General features: G+C 35.6%; 1 protein-coding gene across 1 annotated transcript in view; it reads left to right on the forward strand.

Annotated features, from left to right (window-relative positions):
• DDX4 (DEAD-box helicase 4) overlaps positions 1-19,094 on the forward strand; it is an 82,362-nt gene that overhangs the window by 45,198 nt on the left and 18,070 nt on the right. Inside the window, exons 8-17 of the mRNA XM_065905377.1 lie at positions 5,349-5,450; positions 6,400-6,480; positions 7,787-7,834; positions 9,670-9,717; positions 9,811-9,858; positions 10,414-10,556; positions 11,183-11,335; positions 13,156-13,310; positions 15,790-15,919; positions 17,312-17,478. Of these exons, the coding sequence (XP_065761449.1) occupies positions 5,349-5,450; positions 6,400-6,480; positions 7,787-7,834; positions 9,670-9,717; positions 9,811-9,858; positions 10,414-10,556; positions 11,183-11,335; positions 13,156-13,310; positions 15,790-15,919; positions 17,312-17,478 (1,075 nt within the window). The remainder of the gene's footprint in view (positions 1-5,348; positions 5,451-6,399; positions 6,481-7,786; positions 7,835-9,669; positions 9,718-9,810; positions 9,859-10,413; positions 10,557-11,182; positions 11,336-13,155; positions 13,311-15,789; positions 15,920-17,311; positions 17,479-19,094) is intronic.

The raw sequence follows: 19,094 nt of genomic DNA on the forward strand, positions 1-19,094 counted from the left end.
AGTCAGACATAACTGAGAGACTGTACTGAACTGATAAAAGAACAGTAGGTCAACAGCATAAATTTTTTTCAGTAAGGGCAGACAGAGGTCAGAATAAGGTAGAATTCAGAATACTAAGGGAGAATACCTCCAAACCCAAGCTGCTGCTTTCAGATAATTTGGGTGTTAGAAATAATATTGGTGGGTAAAGATGATGTTTAATACTTTTAGGCGATTGAGGAAAGAACTATTAAATCATATTAGTAAACAGGAAACTGAGCTTTGGAAGAAAGTAGGAAGCAATGATGAGCAAAAATAAATAAAATTTCAAAATTCGTAAGCATATTGGAATAATTGAAAGCATATTGACTGCATGAGCTAGTAATAATGATGATTAATTTAGGGTTATTTAGAAATAAAAAAACTAAAATTTTAACAAATGAAAAGACAGTTCTTTGTCAGTTTTTATTAGTAAAAATGAGAATAGATTGAAATTAAAGATACCTTAAATATGGTAAAATGTTGGGGTAATCGGAAAAAGAATAAAATAAGTAACTTACTAGTGGAGGAAATACAGTAGAGAGAGTAGAGGACTTTGTAGGAAGGAGATTAGGTTGAAAATAATTTTAATAATAGCTTCAATATCCATGGTGACATTGAGGATGTCAGTAAAATCATTAAATAAAATACAGCCTTTGGGGATATCTAATAGAAGGCCAGAAAGGAAAACAGGAAGCATTGAAAGAACTCAGTGAAGAGAAAACACAAAATAAGATGATAGTAGTAAAAATAGCATGTATCAGTAATTTTATGTAAGCTTTTCAATGCAGAGTTGAGAATAAAGAGAAAAAATATCAGTACCTTATTAAACAAAGCTGATGTAGAAATAGATAAAATAGACTCTAAGGCAGATATAGTTCTGAACATGCTTTGAATCTGACAACATAGTCTTAAAATATATAGGGCAAAAATAGAAATAAGGAAAATGTGCAAACCCTAGTTAAACAGTTAATCACCATTAGGATTTTAAACTATTTTATTTTTCAAAAACTGATAGACTGAGCATACTAGAAATGAGTAAGACTACAGAAGATTTGAATATAAGGTTTGAATATCAGTTATTAAGCTTGATTTAATTGTTCTGTTTGAAGTGATACATTCCCAAATTACAGATCCTTTTCCAGCATATAGAAAATATACACAATTTGAAAATCTATTAAGGCTAAAAGAAAGGCCCAAGATATATCATAGAATTTATATCATAGACCATATTGTAATTATTAAGGTACATATTGTACCTGTTAAAATACATTAAAAGTAGAAATCAATAACAGACGCCTGACCCTTGTGGTTTGGGAGCTGCATTTCTCAGTTTATGAATAGTAATTTATGTGGAAATGATGAAATATTTAGAATTGAATGACTATAAAAACAGACCATATAAAAATGTATGGGGTTACATGGCTGTGGGCTGCTCCATGGGGTGGGCACCACTTCCCAGGCATCCCATGGAGGCTACTCCCATTGATCGAGGGCAGTTCTTCAAAATAAGTATGCAGATATGATCCAGTTGCATACTGGGGCTGGCAACAGTGCACTGGCCCAGTGAAGGAGTCCAGGAAGGGCATCATCATTGCCTGCTACTCCACCACCTCCGTTTCTACCTAATGTTGTGTGGAAGGCCAGTGCAATCAGAAAAATGTTATTGAAGATATAGGACCTTGACCAGAAAGCACAGCATATGACTTGATTATATATTTCTAAAATACAAAAGAATACATAGTTTATCAACCACTGAAAATAATATCATAATGTGTTAGATTGTGAAATCAGCATACAGAAAATAACAGCTTTCCATGCAGTTCAATTAATAGATGTATGGCAGATATCCTATTTGTCATAAAATAAGATAAAATAGAGTAAGAATAAAGTATTCCAAAGAATTCAAGTCCCACAGAATAGCAAAGAGAGAAAGAAAGCCTTCCTCAGTGATCAGTGCAAAGAAATAGAGGAAAACAATAGAATGGGAAAGACTAGACATCTCCTCAAGAAAATTAAAGATACCAAGGGAACATTTCATGCAAAGATGGGCACAACAAAGGAAAGAAATGGTATGGACCTAACACAAGCAGAAGATGTTAAGAAGAGGTGGCAAGAATATACAGAAGAACGGTACAAAAAGGTCTTCATGACCCAGATAATCAGGATAGTGTAGAGCCAGACGTCCTGGAAGGCAAAGTCAAGTGGGCCTTAGGAAGCATCACTATGAGCAAAGCTAGTGGAGGTGATGGAATTCCAGTTGAGCTGTTTCAAATCCTGGAAGATGATTCTGTGAAAGTGCTACACTCAATATGCCAGCAAATTTGGAAAACTCAGCAGTGGCCACAGGACAGGAAAAGGTCAGTTTTCATTCCAATCCCAAAGAAAGGCAAATACCAAAGGATGCTCAAACTACCACACAATTGCACTCATCTCACACGCTAGCAAAGTAATGCTCAAAATTCTCCAAGCCAGGCTCCAGCAATACATGAACTGTGAACTTCCAGATATTCAAGCTGGTTTTAGAAAAGGCAGAGGAACCGGAGATCAAATTGCCAATATCTGCTGGATCATCGAAAAAGCACAAGAGTTCCAGAACAATATCTATTTCTGCCTTATTCACTATGCCGAAGCTTTTGACTGTGTGGATCTCAATAAACTGTGGAAAATTCTGAGAGATGGGAGTACCAGACTAGTTGACCTGCCTCTTGAGAAATCTGTATGCAGGTCAGGAAGCAACAGTTAGAACTGGACATGGAACAACAGACTTGTTCCAAATAGGAAAAGGAGTACGTCAAGGCTATATATTGTCACCCTGCTTATTTAACTTACATGCAGAGTACATCATGAGAAATGCTAGGCTGGAAGAAACACAAGCTGGAATCAAGATTGCCAGGAGAAATATCAGTAACCTCAGACATGCAGATGATGCCACCCTTATGGCAGAAAGTGAAGAAGAACTAAAGAGCCTTTTGATGAAAGTGAAAGAGAAGAGTGAAAAAGTTGGCTTAAAACTCAACATTCAGAAAACTAACATCATGGCACCCAGTCCCATCACTTCATGGCAAATAGTTGGGGAAACAGTGGAAACAGTGGCTGACTTTATTTTTCTGGGCTCCAAAATCACTGCAGATGGTGACTACAGCCATGAAATTAAAGGGCACTTGCTCCTTGGAAGGAAAGTTATGACCAACGTAGACAGCGTTTTAAAAAGCAGAGACTTCCAAAAGTCTACAAGCAATAAATGCTGGAGAGGGTGTGGAGAAAAGGGAACCCTCTTACACTGTTGGTGGGAATGCAAGCTAGTACAGCCACTATGGAAAACAGTGTGGAGATTTCTTAAAAAACTGGAAATAGAACTGCCATATGACCCAGCAATACCACTTCTAGGCATACACACTGAGGAATCCAGATCTGAAAGAGACACGTGCACCCCAATGTTCATCGCAGCACTGTTTATAATAGCCAGGACATGGAAGCAACCCAGATGCCCATCAACAGATGAATGGATAAGGAAGCTGTGGTACATATACACCATGGGATATTACTCAGCAGTTAAAAAGAATTCATTTGAATCAGTTCTAATGAGATGGATGAAACTGGAGCCCATTATACAGAGTGAAGTAAGCCAGAAAGATAAAGAACATTACAGTATACTAACACATATATACGGAATTTAGATAGATGGTGGCGATAACCCTATATGCAAAACAGAAAAAGAGACACAGAAGTACAGAACAGACTTTTGAACTCTGGGGGAGAACGTGAGGGTGGGATGTTTTGAAAGAACAGCATGTATACTATCTATGGTGAAACGGACCACCAGCCCAGGTGGGATGCATGAGTCAGGTGCTCGGGCCTGGTGCACTGGGAGGACCCAGAGGAGTCGGGTGGCGAGGGAGGTGGGAGGGGGGATCGGGATGGGGAATACGTGTAACTATATGGCTGATTCATGTCAATGTATGACAAAACCCACTGAAATGTTGTAAAGTGATTGGCCTCCAACTAATAAAATAATATTTAAAAAAAAAAAAAAAAAAAAGCAGAGACTTTGCCAGCAAAGGTCCGTCTAGTCAAGGCTAGGTCTTTCCAGTAGTCATGTATGGATGTGAGAGTTGGACTATAAAGAAAGCTGAATGCTGAAGAATTGATGCTTTTGCACTGTGGTGTTGGAGAAGACTCTTGAGAGCCCCCTGAACTGCAAGGAGATCCAGCCAGTCAATCCTATAGCAAATACCTCCTGACTATTCATTGGAAGGGCTGATGCTGAAGCTGAGGCTCCATTACTTTGCCCACCTGATGCGAAGAACTGACTCATTGGAAAAGACCCTGATGCTGGGAAAGATTGAAGGTGGGAGGAGAAGGGGATGACAGAGGATAAGATGGTTGAATGACATAACCGATCTGATGGACATGAGTTTGGGTAAACTCCAGGAGTTGGTGATGGATGGGGATGCCTGGCGTGCTGAAGTCCAGTGGGGTCACAAAGAGTCAGACAAGACTGTGCAACTGAACTGAAATATAGAAAACAAATACTAACAGACCTAAAGGAAGAAATGGATGGCAATACAATAATAGAGGAGACTTTAACACCTCACTGACATTAGTGGACAAATCTTCGAGACAGAAAACCAATAAGGCAACAGAGATCCTAGATCATGTATTAGGACAGTTAGACTTAATTGATACTTTCAGGACATTCAGTTCAGTTCAGTCACTCAGGCTATCTGTGACCCTGTGGACTCAGCACACCAGGCTTCCCTGTCCATCACCAACACCCATAGCTTGTTCAAACTCATGTCCATTGAGTTGGTGATGCCATCCAACCATCTCATCCTCTGTTGTTCCCTTCTCCTCCCATTTTCAATCTTTCCCAGCATCAGGGTTTTTCCAATGAGTCCGTTCTTCGCATCAGGTGGCCAAAATATTGGAGTTTCAGCTTCAGCATCAGTCCTTCCAATGAATAATCAGGAGTTATTTGCTTTAGGATTGACTGGTTTGATGTCCTTGCAGTCCAAGGGACTCTCAAGAGTCTTCTCCAATACCACAGTGTTTATAGGTGTCACTTTTTCTTTTTAGTCATTTTTAGGCTTTGTTTGCAAAGCAAATAGTGGATTTTTTTAAAAAAGATCATAGCTTTTATTTATTTACTGGTAAAGTTGAACATTTATAGGTCAAATACAGCATTTCTCTTTAGTAACTATCTGTTGATGACTTAAAATATTAAAGTCATTGAATTATGCAAGACTTAAATTAACTTCGCCACCATGTCCCCAAGATTTCTTTGTTGGTTTTTGTGTTGTTTGTGTCTTTGTGTTTTAATATTATAGGTTATCAAGATGGCAATGATTCAGAAGCTTCAGGATTGTCCAGAAGAGGTGGAAGAGGTAGTTTCCGAGGTTGCCGTGGAGGATTTGGTCTAGGAAGTCCAAGTTAGTAGTGGATTGCAAATACTGTGCTTCATTTATTAAAGAAATTATTAAAAATAACACCTATCACATATAAGTTTGTTATGACTATATGAGAATGGTTTAGTATAATGGCTGGTATATAATCACTTACGCTATGTAAAATATTATTTTGTAGACACATATAATTCCTTATAGATTAAATGAGGATATGTGAATCTTTCTAAGTTTGTGTGATGCAGTTCTTTAATATTACATGCTGTGAAGCGTTTTAGAGCTTTGATAAAGATGGCTGACCTTACAAATAAGTGGCATTCTCATGATTCAGCCTCCCATTATACCTTCTTATACCAGTGTGGCTTTCTACCTAAATTTTTCCAGTCGTCTTTCCTTGGTGCTAAGATATTGTCTCCTGAAGTCACTTTTGGAATGCATATCTCTCTTAACAGAGGAGAACAGAGTAGTGAAACTAAAAATGTAAATTGATATAATGATTTAATAGATGTGTAGCAGATTAGTGAATTGTCACTTTTTAAAAAGTTAAGCGATCCACAGGGTTGCTGTTTAAGACTGATAAAGTTTGATTTGAGTGCAGTGGGTACCAAGGAATGCTATTCTGGAGAATAAGAAGTAAGATTATGTAATGTGAAATTTTGAGGGGCAGCAACAGTGCTGTTTTTCAAAGGTAATTTAACTTGCTTATATCATATTTTGGTGTAGTATTAGCTCTGACTAGTTTTATAAGATAATTTTAATAAAATTTTTAGAAAGTAATTTATAATTGAAGGAACTAACTTATGGAAAAATCCTTCTGTGTGATACTTCAAAAACACTATGATTCCTGTTAAATTTAAATTATTTTATCCTGCATCTTTTTAACTTATGGCACTATAAATTGATTTTTTTCTGTTTACTGCATGACTTAAAAGTTTTAAAAAGTAACATAATCTAAATTTTTAATCTGTAAATCTAGACAGCGAATATGAACAAGGTGAGGGGACCCAGCGCTCTGGTGGCATTTTTGGTTCTGGAAGATCAGCATTAAGTGGTGCAGGTGAGAAATAGAATTTATTACTGAATATTAATCATTCACATTTGCTTTTAGCTCTAGGATTATTGAACCTAATATATATTTTTAAGTATATTAATTGGCTCATGATTATCTCTGCTTTTTAGATTTGTAGGCAAAAAGAAAATGGACAGTTTTCCCTCCCTTATAAAGTTTGTGCTCTGTGAATTATTCCTTCTTTCTTATCTACCAGTTAATCCGAGATATAAATTATACTTTTAATTAGAAGAAGGAAAATGAGGTTTCCTTTGGTTTCAAAGAGAGGATTCTGAGGGAATTTGAGGAGAAAGTGGGGGAAAAGAAGCATTCTGTTGATGAAATGTTTAAAAGTAGTTAAATGAACTGTGGTATTAAAAAGAAATGAGCTATATCAAGCCTGAAAAGACATGGAGGAACCTTAAATGCGTACTGTGTGCATGCTAAGTCACTTCAGTTGTGTCAGATTCTTTGCAGCCCCATGAACTATAGCTCACCAGGCTCCTCTGTCCATGGGATTCTCTAGGCAGGAATATTATAGTGGGTTGCCATGCCCTCCTCCAGGGGATCTTGCCAACCCAGGGATTGAACCTGCGTCTCCTGTGACTCCTGCATTGCAGACAGATTCTTTACTGCTGAGCCACTGGGGAAGCTCTAAATATGTGCTACTGAGTGAAAGAAGCCAGTCTGAAAAGACAGTATACTGTACGATTCCAACTCTGTATGACATTCTGTAAAAGGCAAAACTGTAAGAAGAGGGGTGAAAAAAATTGCATGGTTGCTAGGGATTCAGGGAAGGGATGAACAGACAGAACATTGAGAATTTTTAGGGTAGTGAAGTTACTGTGTATGATACTATAATGATGGAGACATGCCATGATACATTTTTGCAAACATAAAAAACACTGTACAGTACCATGAATGAGCTGTAATGTAAACCATGGACTTTGGGTGATTATGATGTACCAGTATAGGTTTATCAACTGTAACAAAATACCTTTCTTGTGGGAAGTGTTGATTATGTCAGGGGGGTGTGGAGTATGCAGGTGTGAGGACTGGAAGTATTTGGGAAGTCTCTGCATTTTCCCCTTAATGTTTCTGTGAACCTGAAATTGCCTTAAAAAATGAAGTGTTTAAGCAAAATGTTAAGACCAGAAAAAGTTTTTAGTTAAATATAGAAGTAGGAGATGGGTGGGTTAAGGGTCTAGGAATCCTGAGAAATTACTCAATATTTGTAAAGAAATAGCTATATCATTATGTGCTTGAAGAGGAGCTGTGTTTCCTCTGAATATTTCTGTAAAACAATGCCTTACAGGTAATGGTGACACTTTCCAAAGCAGAAGTGGTCGTGGAAGTGGACGAGGTGAGTTCTTATTTGGTTTACCTATAAGTGGTTAAAATGACTGTAATCCAAGTGTAATTTTTGAGGTTAAAGATAACTGTTGCTGCTTTTGTACACACTTTGAGGAGTATACATTTGCATGGCCAGTTTGGAGAAGTTGTTTACTTTTGTTGTTTAGTCGCTGTGTTGTGTCTGACTCTTGCAACCCTGTGGACTATAGCCCACCAGGCTCCTCTGTCCATGGGATTTTCCAGGCAAGAATACTGGAGTGGGTTGTCATTTCCTACTCCAGGGGAAGCAAGTTGTTTACTACTACTCTTTAATCCAGCAGTTCTGTTATATACTGTAGGTATATATGCTCAATACATGTAAAAGGATGTTCACTTAAGCTTCATATGTGAAAACTGAAAATAACCTAAAATTCATCAATAAATAACTGCTTAATAAATAACATAACCATAAAATGGGAGTTACCATGCAAATGTTAAAGACTGAGATGTAATCTGTGTTTACAGATTCTTATATTAAAATAATCTTTCTCATGAGATAGATAGCTTGGTGTAGGGCATAAAGAAAGTTCAGTATAGATAATTTTATACTATTAAAAAAAACTCAGAGTTAAAAATGCTTAAATTTCATATAAAGGTTAAAATATTTTCCAGACTAGTAAAACAATAAAGCTTGTTTAATATCTGAAAAATTCTGTGATCATTATTAGTCTGAGAGCATTCAGAGTGGCAGTTCTCTTGAACCACTTTTCCCTGCTTCACTCTTTCAGATTCTTGGTTTCTTCAGTGTAGAAAAAGATTATTAATGGCTAAACCATGTTTTATACAAATTCTTAGATCTTGTTTGAAAAGGGGTTTGAAGACCTGTGGACATACAGGACAAAAAAATTAGAGAGTGCACATATTAAAGTGCTATGTGTTAGCCTTTCAAAGCTAATGCAGTCCTTATTCTTTTTGTGATAGTACCTGAAAGTGGCACAGTCAATGACTCCTTGTCTAGAAACCAGGAAGGTGGTGTGTGGAAAAGAGTTAACATGATAGGCCTGACTGCTCTTCTTGGAAAGTCCTTCTTACAAAGACCCTTCCCTGACTTCTGGGAACTTGGATTTTGGGAGGGGTCTCAACACCCTTAACCGGTGTGAATGGTCCACTGTACCTAAATGGTTTGTAAAATAATGTGGTTTATGACGAATACCCATTTTTCTTCTGGGAGTTGGGAAATTTGGTACATGCCAGGCAGAAGGTGCCTGCCTGCTTTATCAGCCCCTCATAAGAACCCTGGATATTGAATCTCTAATTAATTGCTCTGGTAAACATTTTCCGCATGTTGTCACAACTCGTCCTGTATGACACCAGTGGGAGTGACTCTTAAAAGCTTGCACCTGGTCTTCTCTGGCCTTTTCTCCATACCCTTTTTTCCTTTGCTCATTTTGCTCCATATCTTTTCTATGTAATAAGTCACAGCCATAGTTTTGATTGTATTCTGAGTCCTAGCAAATCATAGAACCTATAGGTTATAGTGGGGACATCTAAACAGAGATGGACTTTTAGTTCCTCTTAGAAAATATATTCCTTTGTTGAGGAATATAGGAATAGGAAAGAGACATAACAGCTTAAACAAGAAGATACTAATATGTTATAACATTGTAATCTGCATAAAGTCAGCGTTTTGAATGCTAAGGGAGCTTAAAATAGTCAGGCTTCTATTTATCTTAATTGTCTCAAATATTATTTGTTCGAAGGGACCATCCATGTTTAGAACTTTTTCTCTTTGAAGACAAGCAACAAAAATAAAGATATACACAGTCTTGTATATTGACTGACTGTCACTGTGTATTTCTTTAATAGGTGGTTACAAAGGTTTAAATGAAGAAGTAATTACAGGCTCTGGAAAGAGTAAGTTTTACTTTAGATAAGGTATTTGATTTTTATAGTGAGTATTGTTTTACCCCTCGATTTTAAAAAACATTTGTCTTGTTTCCTTTTAAGATTCTTGGAAGTCAGAAGCTGAAGGAGGAGAAAGTGGTGACACTCAGGGTATATTAATTTTTGTGATCCACATAAATGTATATTACATTTTAATACAAATGCAGAATATTTAAAGAGATAACTTTAAAAAGTTTGAAGTAAAAACTTTAATGGTAAACCTTGGGAAGTTTTTTTTGTAATTTTATTTACTTTTGGCTGTGCTGGGTCTTTGTTGCTGCACAGGCTTTTCCCTAGTTACAGAGACTGAGGGCTCCTCTCTAGTTGTGGTCTTCTCATTGTGGTGGCTTTTCTTGATGCAGAGCCTGGGCTCTGAGGTGCACGGGCTTCAGTAGTTGTGATACGTAGGCTCAGTAGTTGCAGCTTCTGGGCTCTAGAGCACAGGCTGCGCATGGGCTTAGCTGCTCTGTGGCATGTGAGATCTTCCTGGGGCAGGAATGGAACTCGTGTTTCCTGCATTGGCAGGTGGATTCTTTACCAGTGAGTCACCCAGCGAAGCCCAGGAATTTGCATGTTGTTTTGAATTTGAGTTTGTTGGTTTTTGTCTGTTTTCCCTTTTATTTTTATTCTAATCCTTATAATGTAAATTTTCTTTTAAATTCGAAGGACCAAAAGTGACCTACATACCACCTCCTCCACCTGAAGATGAGGACTCCATCTTTGCACATTATCAGACAGGCATAAACTTTGACAAATATGATACTATTCTTGTAGAAGTATCTGGACATGATCCACCACCAGCAATTCTGGTCAGTGTAATAATTGTTTCTGTAATGACTGTAAGACAAACTTTGTTTTTTAAAAATTTGGAACATTTCTTTAAGTTGATATTAAAGAATACAAAAATTTCATCTTTAATATTTAATGTCTTAGGTTGGAAATTTAGAATCGTATCTTAACATCTACATTAGAATTAATTGCTGTGTTGAAAGGGAGGGTACTATATTTCCTCCCCACCTCCTCAAACTAGGATGGAAACTTGATTTAAATTTATTAAAAAGGATACTTTTCCTAAAGATTCAATATTTCTGCTTTCTACGTATGTGAGAAAGTGCATCTTAGGGGAGTGTTTTTCTAAGGAGTCGGGGAGCCCAGAGTTCCCTGTTAATAATGAACCATTTTTATTAATCAGAGTTATTTGTATCTCGCAAGTTTTAAGGGGGATGAAAAAGTTTTTAGAGCCGTTGTCTATATGGAATATTCCTTAATTCTATCAAATAGTCACATAGAGGTTCTAGATATTACTTTTGAATGGGGGCATATGTATTATATAAAGTAGAATTAACAACTTGAAACCAATTCAAATGGAATATGTTTATGGAATGACTAGTGTATGATACATGGAATTTAACCACTGCCCCCTGATTTTTTTTAGACTTTTGAAGAAGCTAATCTTTGTCAGACACTGAGTAACAACATTGCTAAAGCTGGTTATACTAAGCTTACTCCTGTGCAAAAATACAGTATTCCCATTATACTAGGAGGACGAGACTTGATGGCTTGTGCTCAGACAGGCTCTGGAAAGACTGTAAGTCACTTCCCTACATATATTTTGCCCAGTATTCAGACTGTCACTTGCTTGAACTTTGAGTGATGATTTTAGTGAACTGTCATAAATGCTCATGTTTTTGCCTCTGATTTCTGGTTTTATTGAAGTTTGTATACTTTTGAAGAAAGAATTTTGAACTATTTCTAGAGTAGTGTTTTGTAGTTCATAGATGTTTAGTCTATAAGTGTATTCAGCTCCTTCTGTGGGACATAATATTTAAAACAAAATAACTGAGAGTCAAAGCACCAAAGGTTATAAGACCTTTGATTATAAGAGCAAGGGAAAAATAATTTATGTAATGTAAAGTTTTTCCAATCATTTCATGGCAAATATATGAAAAACAAAAAGTGGAAACAGTGACAGATTTTATTTTCTTGGACTCCAAAATCACTGTGGATGGTGACTACCACTATGAAATTAAAAGACACTTCCTCCTTGGAAGAAAAGCTATGACAAACCTAGACAGCATATTAAAAAGCAGAAATTTACCACTTTGCTTACAAAGGTCCTTACAGTCAAAGCTAAGGTTTTTCCAATAGTCATGTATGGATGTGAGAGCCTTAAAGAAGGCTGAAAGCCAAAGAATTGATGCTTTCAAACTGTGGTGCTGGAGGAGGCTCTTGAGAGTCCCTTGGACAGCACGGAGATCAAAGCAATCGATCCTAAAAGAAATTAGCCCTGAATATTCACTTCAAGGACTGATGCTGAAGCGCCAGTACTTTGGCTACCTGATGTGAAGAGCCACCTCATTGGAAAAGACCCTGATGCTGGGAAAGATTAAGGCAGGAAGAGAAGGGGGCGACAGAGGATGAGATGGTTGGATGGCATCACCAACTCAATGGACATGAGTTTGAGCAAACTCCAAGAGATAGTAAAGCAGCCTGACGTACTGCAGTCCCTGGGGTCAAAAAGAGTTGGACACGACTTAGCGATTAACAACAACAGTGTAATAGCTGATACAGTTTTGGAGTCAAGAGAATGAGAAATAGCTGTATGTACTGTTGTTGTCTATGTACCGCACCTGGTCCTTAGTATGAAGTGACCTCTGGTTATGCTAATGCTAAAAGAACTCTGATGGGACCAAGTTGGTCTTAGGACTAAACTGTGAGATTTGTGAATTAAATAGGGTTCCATGAGATGAACATTAAAGACTGTCATTTCCAGGATCATAGTCTTGCTTCATACTATATTAGTCTTAAAAATCCTCCATAGTAGAGTTGAAAGGAAAATAAGTGAAAATAAGTTGTACAATATAGGAGCTAGTGTGTGACTTAAATGTGGTTTTGGAGGTAGATTTTAGTGTCTTATTTAATAAGAAAACTGTAGCACAAAGTTTCTCTGGCCATATGTAACTTTTATGAGGGTGATATGTTTAGTAATTCAAATGAATGCTTTCCCAATTTTTGCTCTGTTTTGTGGACCACTTTTGTCATGCATTCTGATTTTATTTCTACCTCAAAAGGAATCATTTATAATAAATGCTACATTCCTCATTTACCTCTCAAAATAAGTTAATGTTTGTTTATGTAGAATCTTTGGTTGTGTTTGTTTTTAAAAAAGCACAAAAGATAGTTTCATCAGATAGATTAACTTTATCAAACATTTTATATTGTATAATATGAGCATGACGACCAAAATGTTAGAAACTCATTGAAATAAAAATTATTTCCCTTTCTCATTTTAAATTTATCAAAAAGATGAAAGAAGAAGCTAAAGGATATAAAGACATGAGGAATAGGTTGCCATAGGGAAAAGGATGATGCCCTATAAATTTGTAAGTTATGCAATTTAACTTCTAGGCAGCTTTTCTCTTGCCAATTTTGGCTCATATGATGCGTGATGGAATAACTGCCAGTCGTTTTAAAGAACTGCAGGAACCAGAATGTATTATTGTAGCACCAACTCGAGAGTTGATCAATCAGATCTATCTGGAAGCCAGAAAATTTTCTTTTGGGTAAGTACATCTGGAATGCAACTCACAAACAAGTCTTTCTTTAGAGAATTATTGTATTTATTTTGGGAAGAACTCAGTACTTGAATAAGAATGCAGTCATATAATTTAATTTGGTGTTACTTGACTGAAGTTGACTTTTTCATAATCTTATTTATAGAATCTGTTTTTAAAAATGCTTATTAAAAATTAGATGGTGATAGAAGTAGAACGATAAGACGTACATATTCATGTGTTTTCTGGTAGTTTTTAAGTATATGTTTAAAAATGAGTTTATGGTGTTCCTAATAACTTTCTGTCCTTTAACACATAACTTCATAAAATGGATAACTGCTTATTTAACAATCAGACCTAATTTTTAATGATTGTAAGATTGTCTATGTGTTTGTATTTTATTTCTCTATCTGGAAGATGTAAGTTGTTTCTAATTTGGGGCTACTATAAATAAAAGCAATTCTTGCTTTAATGAACAACTTGCTTATAAACTTTTTCTACTTTTATGTTTTAAGTATTTTATTAGAGTAGATTTTTATAGATTTAATGTTAAAAAATATGAAGTTATTTTAAAGCTTGCATTTTACCAGCAGTATTTGAAAATGCCAACTTCCACTATACACTTTGCCACTATTTGGTATTAGATTAGTTATCTGTTGCTGCTTACCTTAAAACCTAGTTGCTCTAAACAATACATATTATTTTACAGTTTCTGAGGGTTAGGAATTGAGGAACAGTTTAGCTGGGTGTTTCTGGCTTGGCATCTCATGAGGTTGCAGATAAGATGTCATCCAGAATTACAGTCATCTGGCTTTATTGGATCTCTCTGTAAGAATGGTTGTCTCTAGGAAATGACAGCTGGCTTCACTTAGATTGAAGGGTCAGTGAGAAAGAGCAAGGAGGAGGTTTCTGTGACTTTTGTAAGACAGTTGCAGTCACTTTTGTTGTATTCTCTTCGTTACTAAGCAGGTCACTAAGTCTAGCTCATACTCAGGACTGGCTATATAATTTGCGAGAACTAGCCCAAAATGAAAGTACAAGGTCCTTTGTTAAAAAATTATGATGAATTTAAAAGCAGCAAATAGAATATTAAACCAAGCTTAGGTCTTTTTTAATCATAGGACTCTGTATTACTGCACAGGTTATATACCTATGAAGCCAGCCTTGCACACATCTTTGGAGGGAGTTAGGATCTATATTTAAAGGAAGGTGTATTGACGAATTTGTGTACATATTTTATTTATTTTTTGTGTACATATTTTAAAATCGCTATAGCTATCTTCATGTTTTCATTTATTTGGTTATTGAGAGGTTGAACTACTTTTTGAATGCTTTGTACATTTTCCCTGTGAATTATCCATTCGTTGTCTACCCATTTATCTGTTGGTATATTAGTGTTTTTCTGTACAGTTCTTTAGAGCTTTCTATCTAGAACCTTCACCTTTTATTTTGTATAAATCAGTTTATTTGAAATTAGAGGAGTAAAAACTAAAATTATTAAAATTCTTTTAATGTCAAGCTTGACAGATCTTTTGTAAGAAGCAGATGTGCATTGCTTATACCAGTGTTTGTTTGTTACTGACCCCCATGTACTGTGTTGCTCTTCAAGCTTTTAAATCAAGTAAAAGTTTTCTTTTAAAAAAAAAAACAGTAATGATATTTCAGATAATATGTGTGCACAAAGTGTGTATTAGTATGTGGATATTTGTTGGAACATTTTTGTGGCAAAAAACTGAGAAGTGTCTAACTGTCTATCTTTAATCCTCTTCAAAGTTTACACTATTATGGTTTTATGTGAAATAGTATAGAAAGAGCTGGTGCACATATATGCACTTTAATTCTCCTCTCAACAAATCTTAGCATACTAAGCTTGGTTGCCATCCTTTAAAAAAAAAAGGTATATGTTGGAGCTAACACTTACTATAGAACTGTATTCTGTTAGATAATTTTCAGTCTTTCAATACTAAAAGTCATGTTAGCAGTGAATATATTACACAGTCATCTTTACCCCTTTGTGGGGATATATCTGAAGGGAAAATCCCTACATGTGAATATATTGGGAAAAATAAGTTTTAAAATTTTAATAGAGACTAAAAGTGTGAAAGAGATTGTATCAGTTTGTCCCCCTGAGTGCCAGTTTCTCTACACTGGCTAACATAGCATTATCACACTTGAGGGAAAATTTTGTTAGACTTCATTTGTTTTGCTTTTTTGCTTTTAAAAGTAATATTGAACTTAAAGTGTTTAAAAACCATCTGTATTTTTAATGAACATTTGTTCATGTTGTTGGCCTGTTGTATGGGTGTTGGTTGTGTTTATCATTGTTTTTGAAGAGCTCTATCAGGCAGGTTGCAAATATTTTTTTCCCTCAGCTTTTCAACTTTCTGGGAAGAATTGTAAAAGAATGTTGAATGTATTAGCTTTTTCTTTATGGGTTTCATTTTGCATCTCATTAAAAACAAATGACATTTATTTTTATTGTCAATAGGACTTGCCTAAGAGCAGTTGTCACATATGGGGGAACCCAGTTGGGGCATTCAATTCGACAAATAGTACAAGGCTGTAATATGTTATGTGCTACTCCTGGGAGACTGATGGATATCATAGGCAAAGAAAAGGTAGGCTCTAGAGGGATAACAGAGTTGTGATATTGACTAGTAATTGTTTTGTTTGGGAAAGAGAGAAACTTGTGTAAAGACATGTATGTTCATTACAGCACCATTTGTATATTAGGCTCCCATCTGATTCCTTGAATGCTTTCTTATATAAATCTTCATACAAATAGGTAAATAGTATTTTCCATTTTATACTTGGGAAAACAAACTTCTAGTGAGATTACGTAATTTATTTTAATCTCTAAGTTAGCTCTAGTAAGTGATAGGGTTAGAATCTGGATCTGATTCCAGAATACATATCCTAGACCCACTACACTGGGAGAAAAATGAAATCTATGCTTTTTTCTAGTTTCATATATGTCTTGAGGAAATAATTTTTTTTTCCTGGAAGAAAACCTTTGTGGTATCAGTTATTTTGTCTCCTGTTTTAAGTGTGAGAGTGATATTATCCAGGATTGCTAAGTTTCTGTCTTTGGAGAGCGATTTTAGGGCTATTTATTTTCAGTATTCATATACCACATTATTACATCTCTGTATCAGTATTTTCAGTTCACTTTCATGACCCTGCTTTGCTTTCTTAAGACTGTTCTTTAAAGGGATTATTAAAAATATGCTCTTTCTGCAGAAAGGAATTTTTCTTATGGTACTTATTAAGAGTATTCAGAGAAATTCACCTTGATTTCCCACCTTGTTTCCTATCTTCCATAGGGTAACAAACTCACTTGTTTTCTTTTTGCAATTATGTGCTTGTTTTTAGCACTAAATATTCATGATAGGTAAGAAAAGTTTTCCATTTGTTGCTGAGTGGTTAGAGAATCGGGGATTTATTAAGGGTTTAAAGGAGTTAGAAATGAATTTGTCAGTTATAGGCCATTTGATAATGTCATGCTATTAAGAAATTTTATTTCTTACATTAAATAGCCTGACTTTATCAGATAATATAGTCTAGATATGTGCTGTCTAATACAGAAGTCACTAGCTACATGTGGATATTTACATTTTAACTGATATAAAATTAAAAGTTCGTTCTTCAGGCCACACTAACTACATTTCAAGTGCTTAATAGCTGCATATGGCTACTGGCTAATACTGAAGAGATAGAATATTTAAGTAATTACAGAAAGGTCTATTGTATAATACTTATCTAAATGTTTTGGTTTCTTTGAGTTTTATGAAATATTTTATAACATAAGACAAAATTGAGAAATGAAATGAACACTAATACTATTAGCTAACCATAACAGTGGTCTCATCATTGTATGCATTGATTTCTAATCTTCGTCTTTGAGAATATATTAATAGTTAGACTTGATGAGAATATTTTCATATAATATATCAACTACTATACTAACTAGTATGCATTCTCTGCTCTAACCCTTGAAAATATCCTAAAAGATTGGTCTCAGACAAGTCAAATACTTAGTTTTGGATGAAGCTGATCGCATGCTGGATATGGGTTTTGGACCAGAGATGAAAAAGTTAATTTCCTGCCCAGGAATGCCGTCAAAGGAACAGCGTCAGACCCTTATGTTCAGTGCAACTTTTCCAGAAGAAATTCAAAGGTAAATTTTTTCTTCTTAGAAGTAGCTGCTATGTACTAAAATGCTTTTATAGCAGGAGAAACAATGTGAATATCTTATTCTTGAGAGATTATAACATGGATAGTTTAAAAGTAAAAGTATTTCTAAAAGGTTTACTATATTTTTCATTGTTTCTTACCTTAATTCCTGGCTTTGCATTAGCATCGCATTTTATTAGAGTGTATGTGATTGTGTGAGTGAGAAAATGAGAGCACGTAGCACCTCGCTAGGATTTAGTAAGTGCTTACTAAATGAAATTATTTTTATGATGGTGCCCCCTCTTTGACCCCAAATTATAGAGTTTGGGGGAATTGCAGTTGTGTTAGAAAATTTATGTATTAATTGTTGACAGATATTTGAGTATCATATATACACTGTGTGGTCTGTGAGTTCTGAGGTTAGCATGACATATTCCTGCTAGAATGGTGACTCTTCTTTCTGCCTGCTAATCCCTTAGCAACAGGGAACCTGAAGTACCCATACAGCAGGTCTAGCTTATACAGTTCAGTAAAACTCCTGTTTTCTCTGGTGGAACTGTTCTCTCTTTGGGAACCAAGACCTCCAATACTTATAGTTGGTGCAGTAACCACAATTTCCCATGTGCGTCACTGGGAGTGATGGTAAATGGGCCACTCTAGCTTGTATCCCTTGGTTCCCAGACCCATATACTCCATAAAGATCTTTGGTTCCTACTGAATGATTGCTTAACTATCTGCTTTTAAATGTTACAAATTGCCTATTATTCCATCTGAAGTCCATTTTTCGCATTCTGCGTATTCCCTGAACCATTGTAGCATCCATATCCTTGGCTTGCATTTCTGCCTGTATGCACTCCCAAACTTATTACCTGTAATTTTTTGATTGAAGTATAGTTGACTTCCAATATTACATTAGTTTCAAGTGTACAACTTAGTAATTTAATATTTTATAAAATATATTCCATACAAAGTTATAAAGTGTTAAGGATGTTCCTTATGCTGTACATTCTGTCTTTGTAACTTATTTTATACCTTGTAGTTTGTAACTCAGTCCTTTTCACCTCTCTTACTACTCTCCTGGCCCCCTCTCTTTTGGTGACCATTGGTTTATTCTTAATATCTGAGTCTGTTTGTTTTGTTATGTTTGTTCCTTCATTTTATTTTTTAGATTCCACTTATAAGTGAAAACATATGGTATTTGCTTTTTTCTGACTTATTTTACTAAGTATAATTAACCTCCAGATTCATCCATGTTATTGAAGATGGCAAAATTTTCATTATTTTCTGTGGCTGAGTAATATTCCACTGTGTGTGTGTGTACCACATCTTCTTTATCCATTCATCTGTTGATGGACACTTAGGTTGTTTTCATATCTTGTCTGTTGTAAATAATGCTGCTATAAACATTGGGAAACATATATCTTTTCATTTTAGTGATTTCATTTTCCTCAGATATCTACTCAGTAGTGGAATTGCTTCCTATGGTAGTTTTATTTTGAATTTTTTGAAAAATGCCCATTCTGTTTTCTCTAGTGGCTGTACCAGTTTACGCTCCCACCATCAGTGCATGTGGATTCTCTTTTCTCCAATCTTGCCAACCCTCGTTATTTCTTGTCTTTT

This window comes from Muntiacus reevesi, chromosome 14 (assembly GCF_963930625.1).
Source record: "Muntiacus reevesi chromosome 14, mMunRee1.1, whole genome shotgun sequence".
Taxonomy (NCBI): Eukaryota; Metazoa; Chordata; class Mammalia; order Artiodactyla; family Cervidae; genus Muntiacus; species Muntiacus reevesi.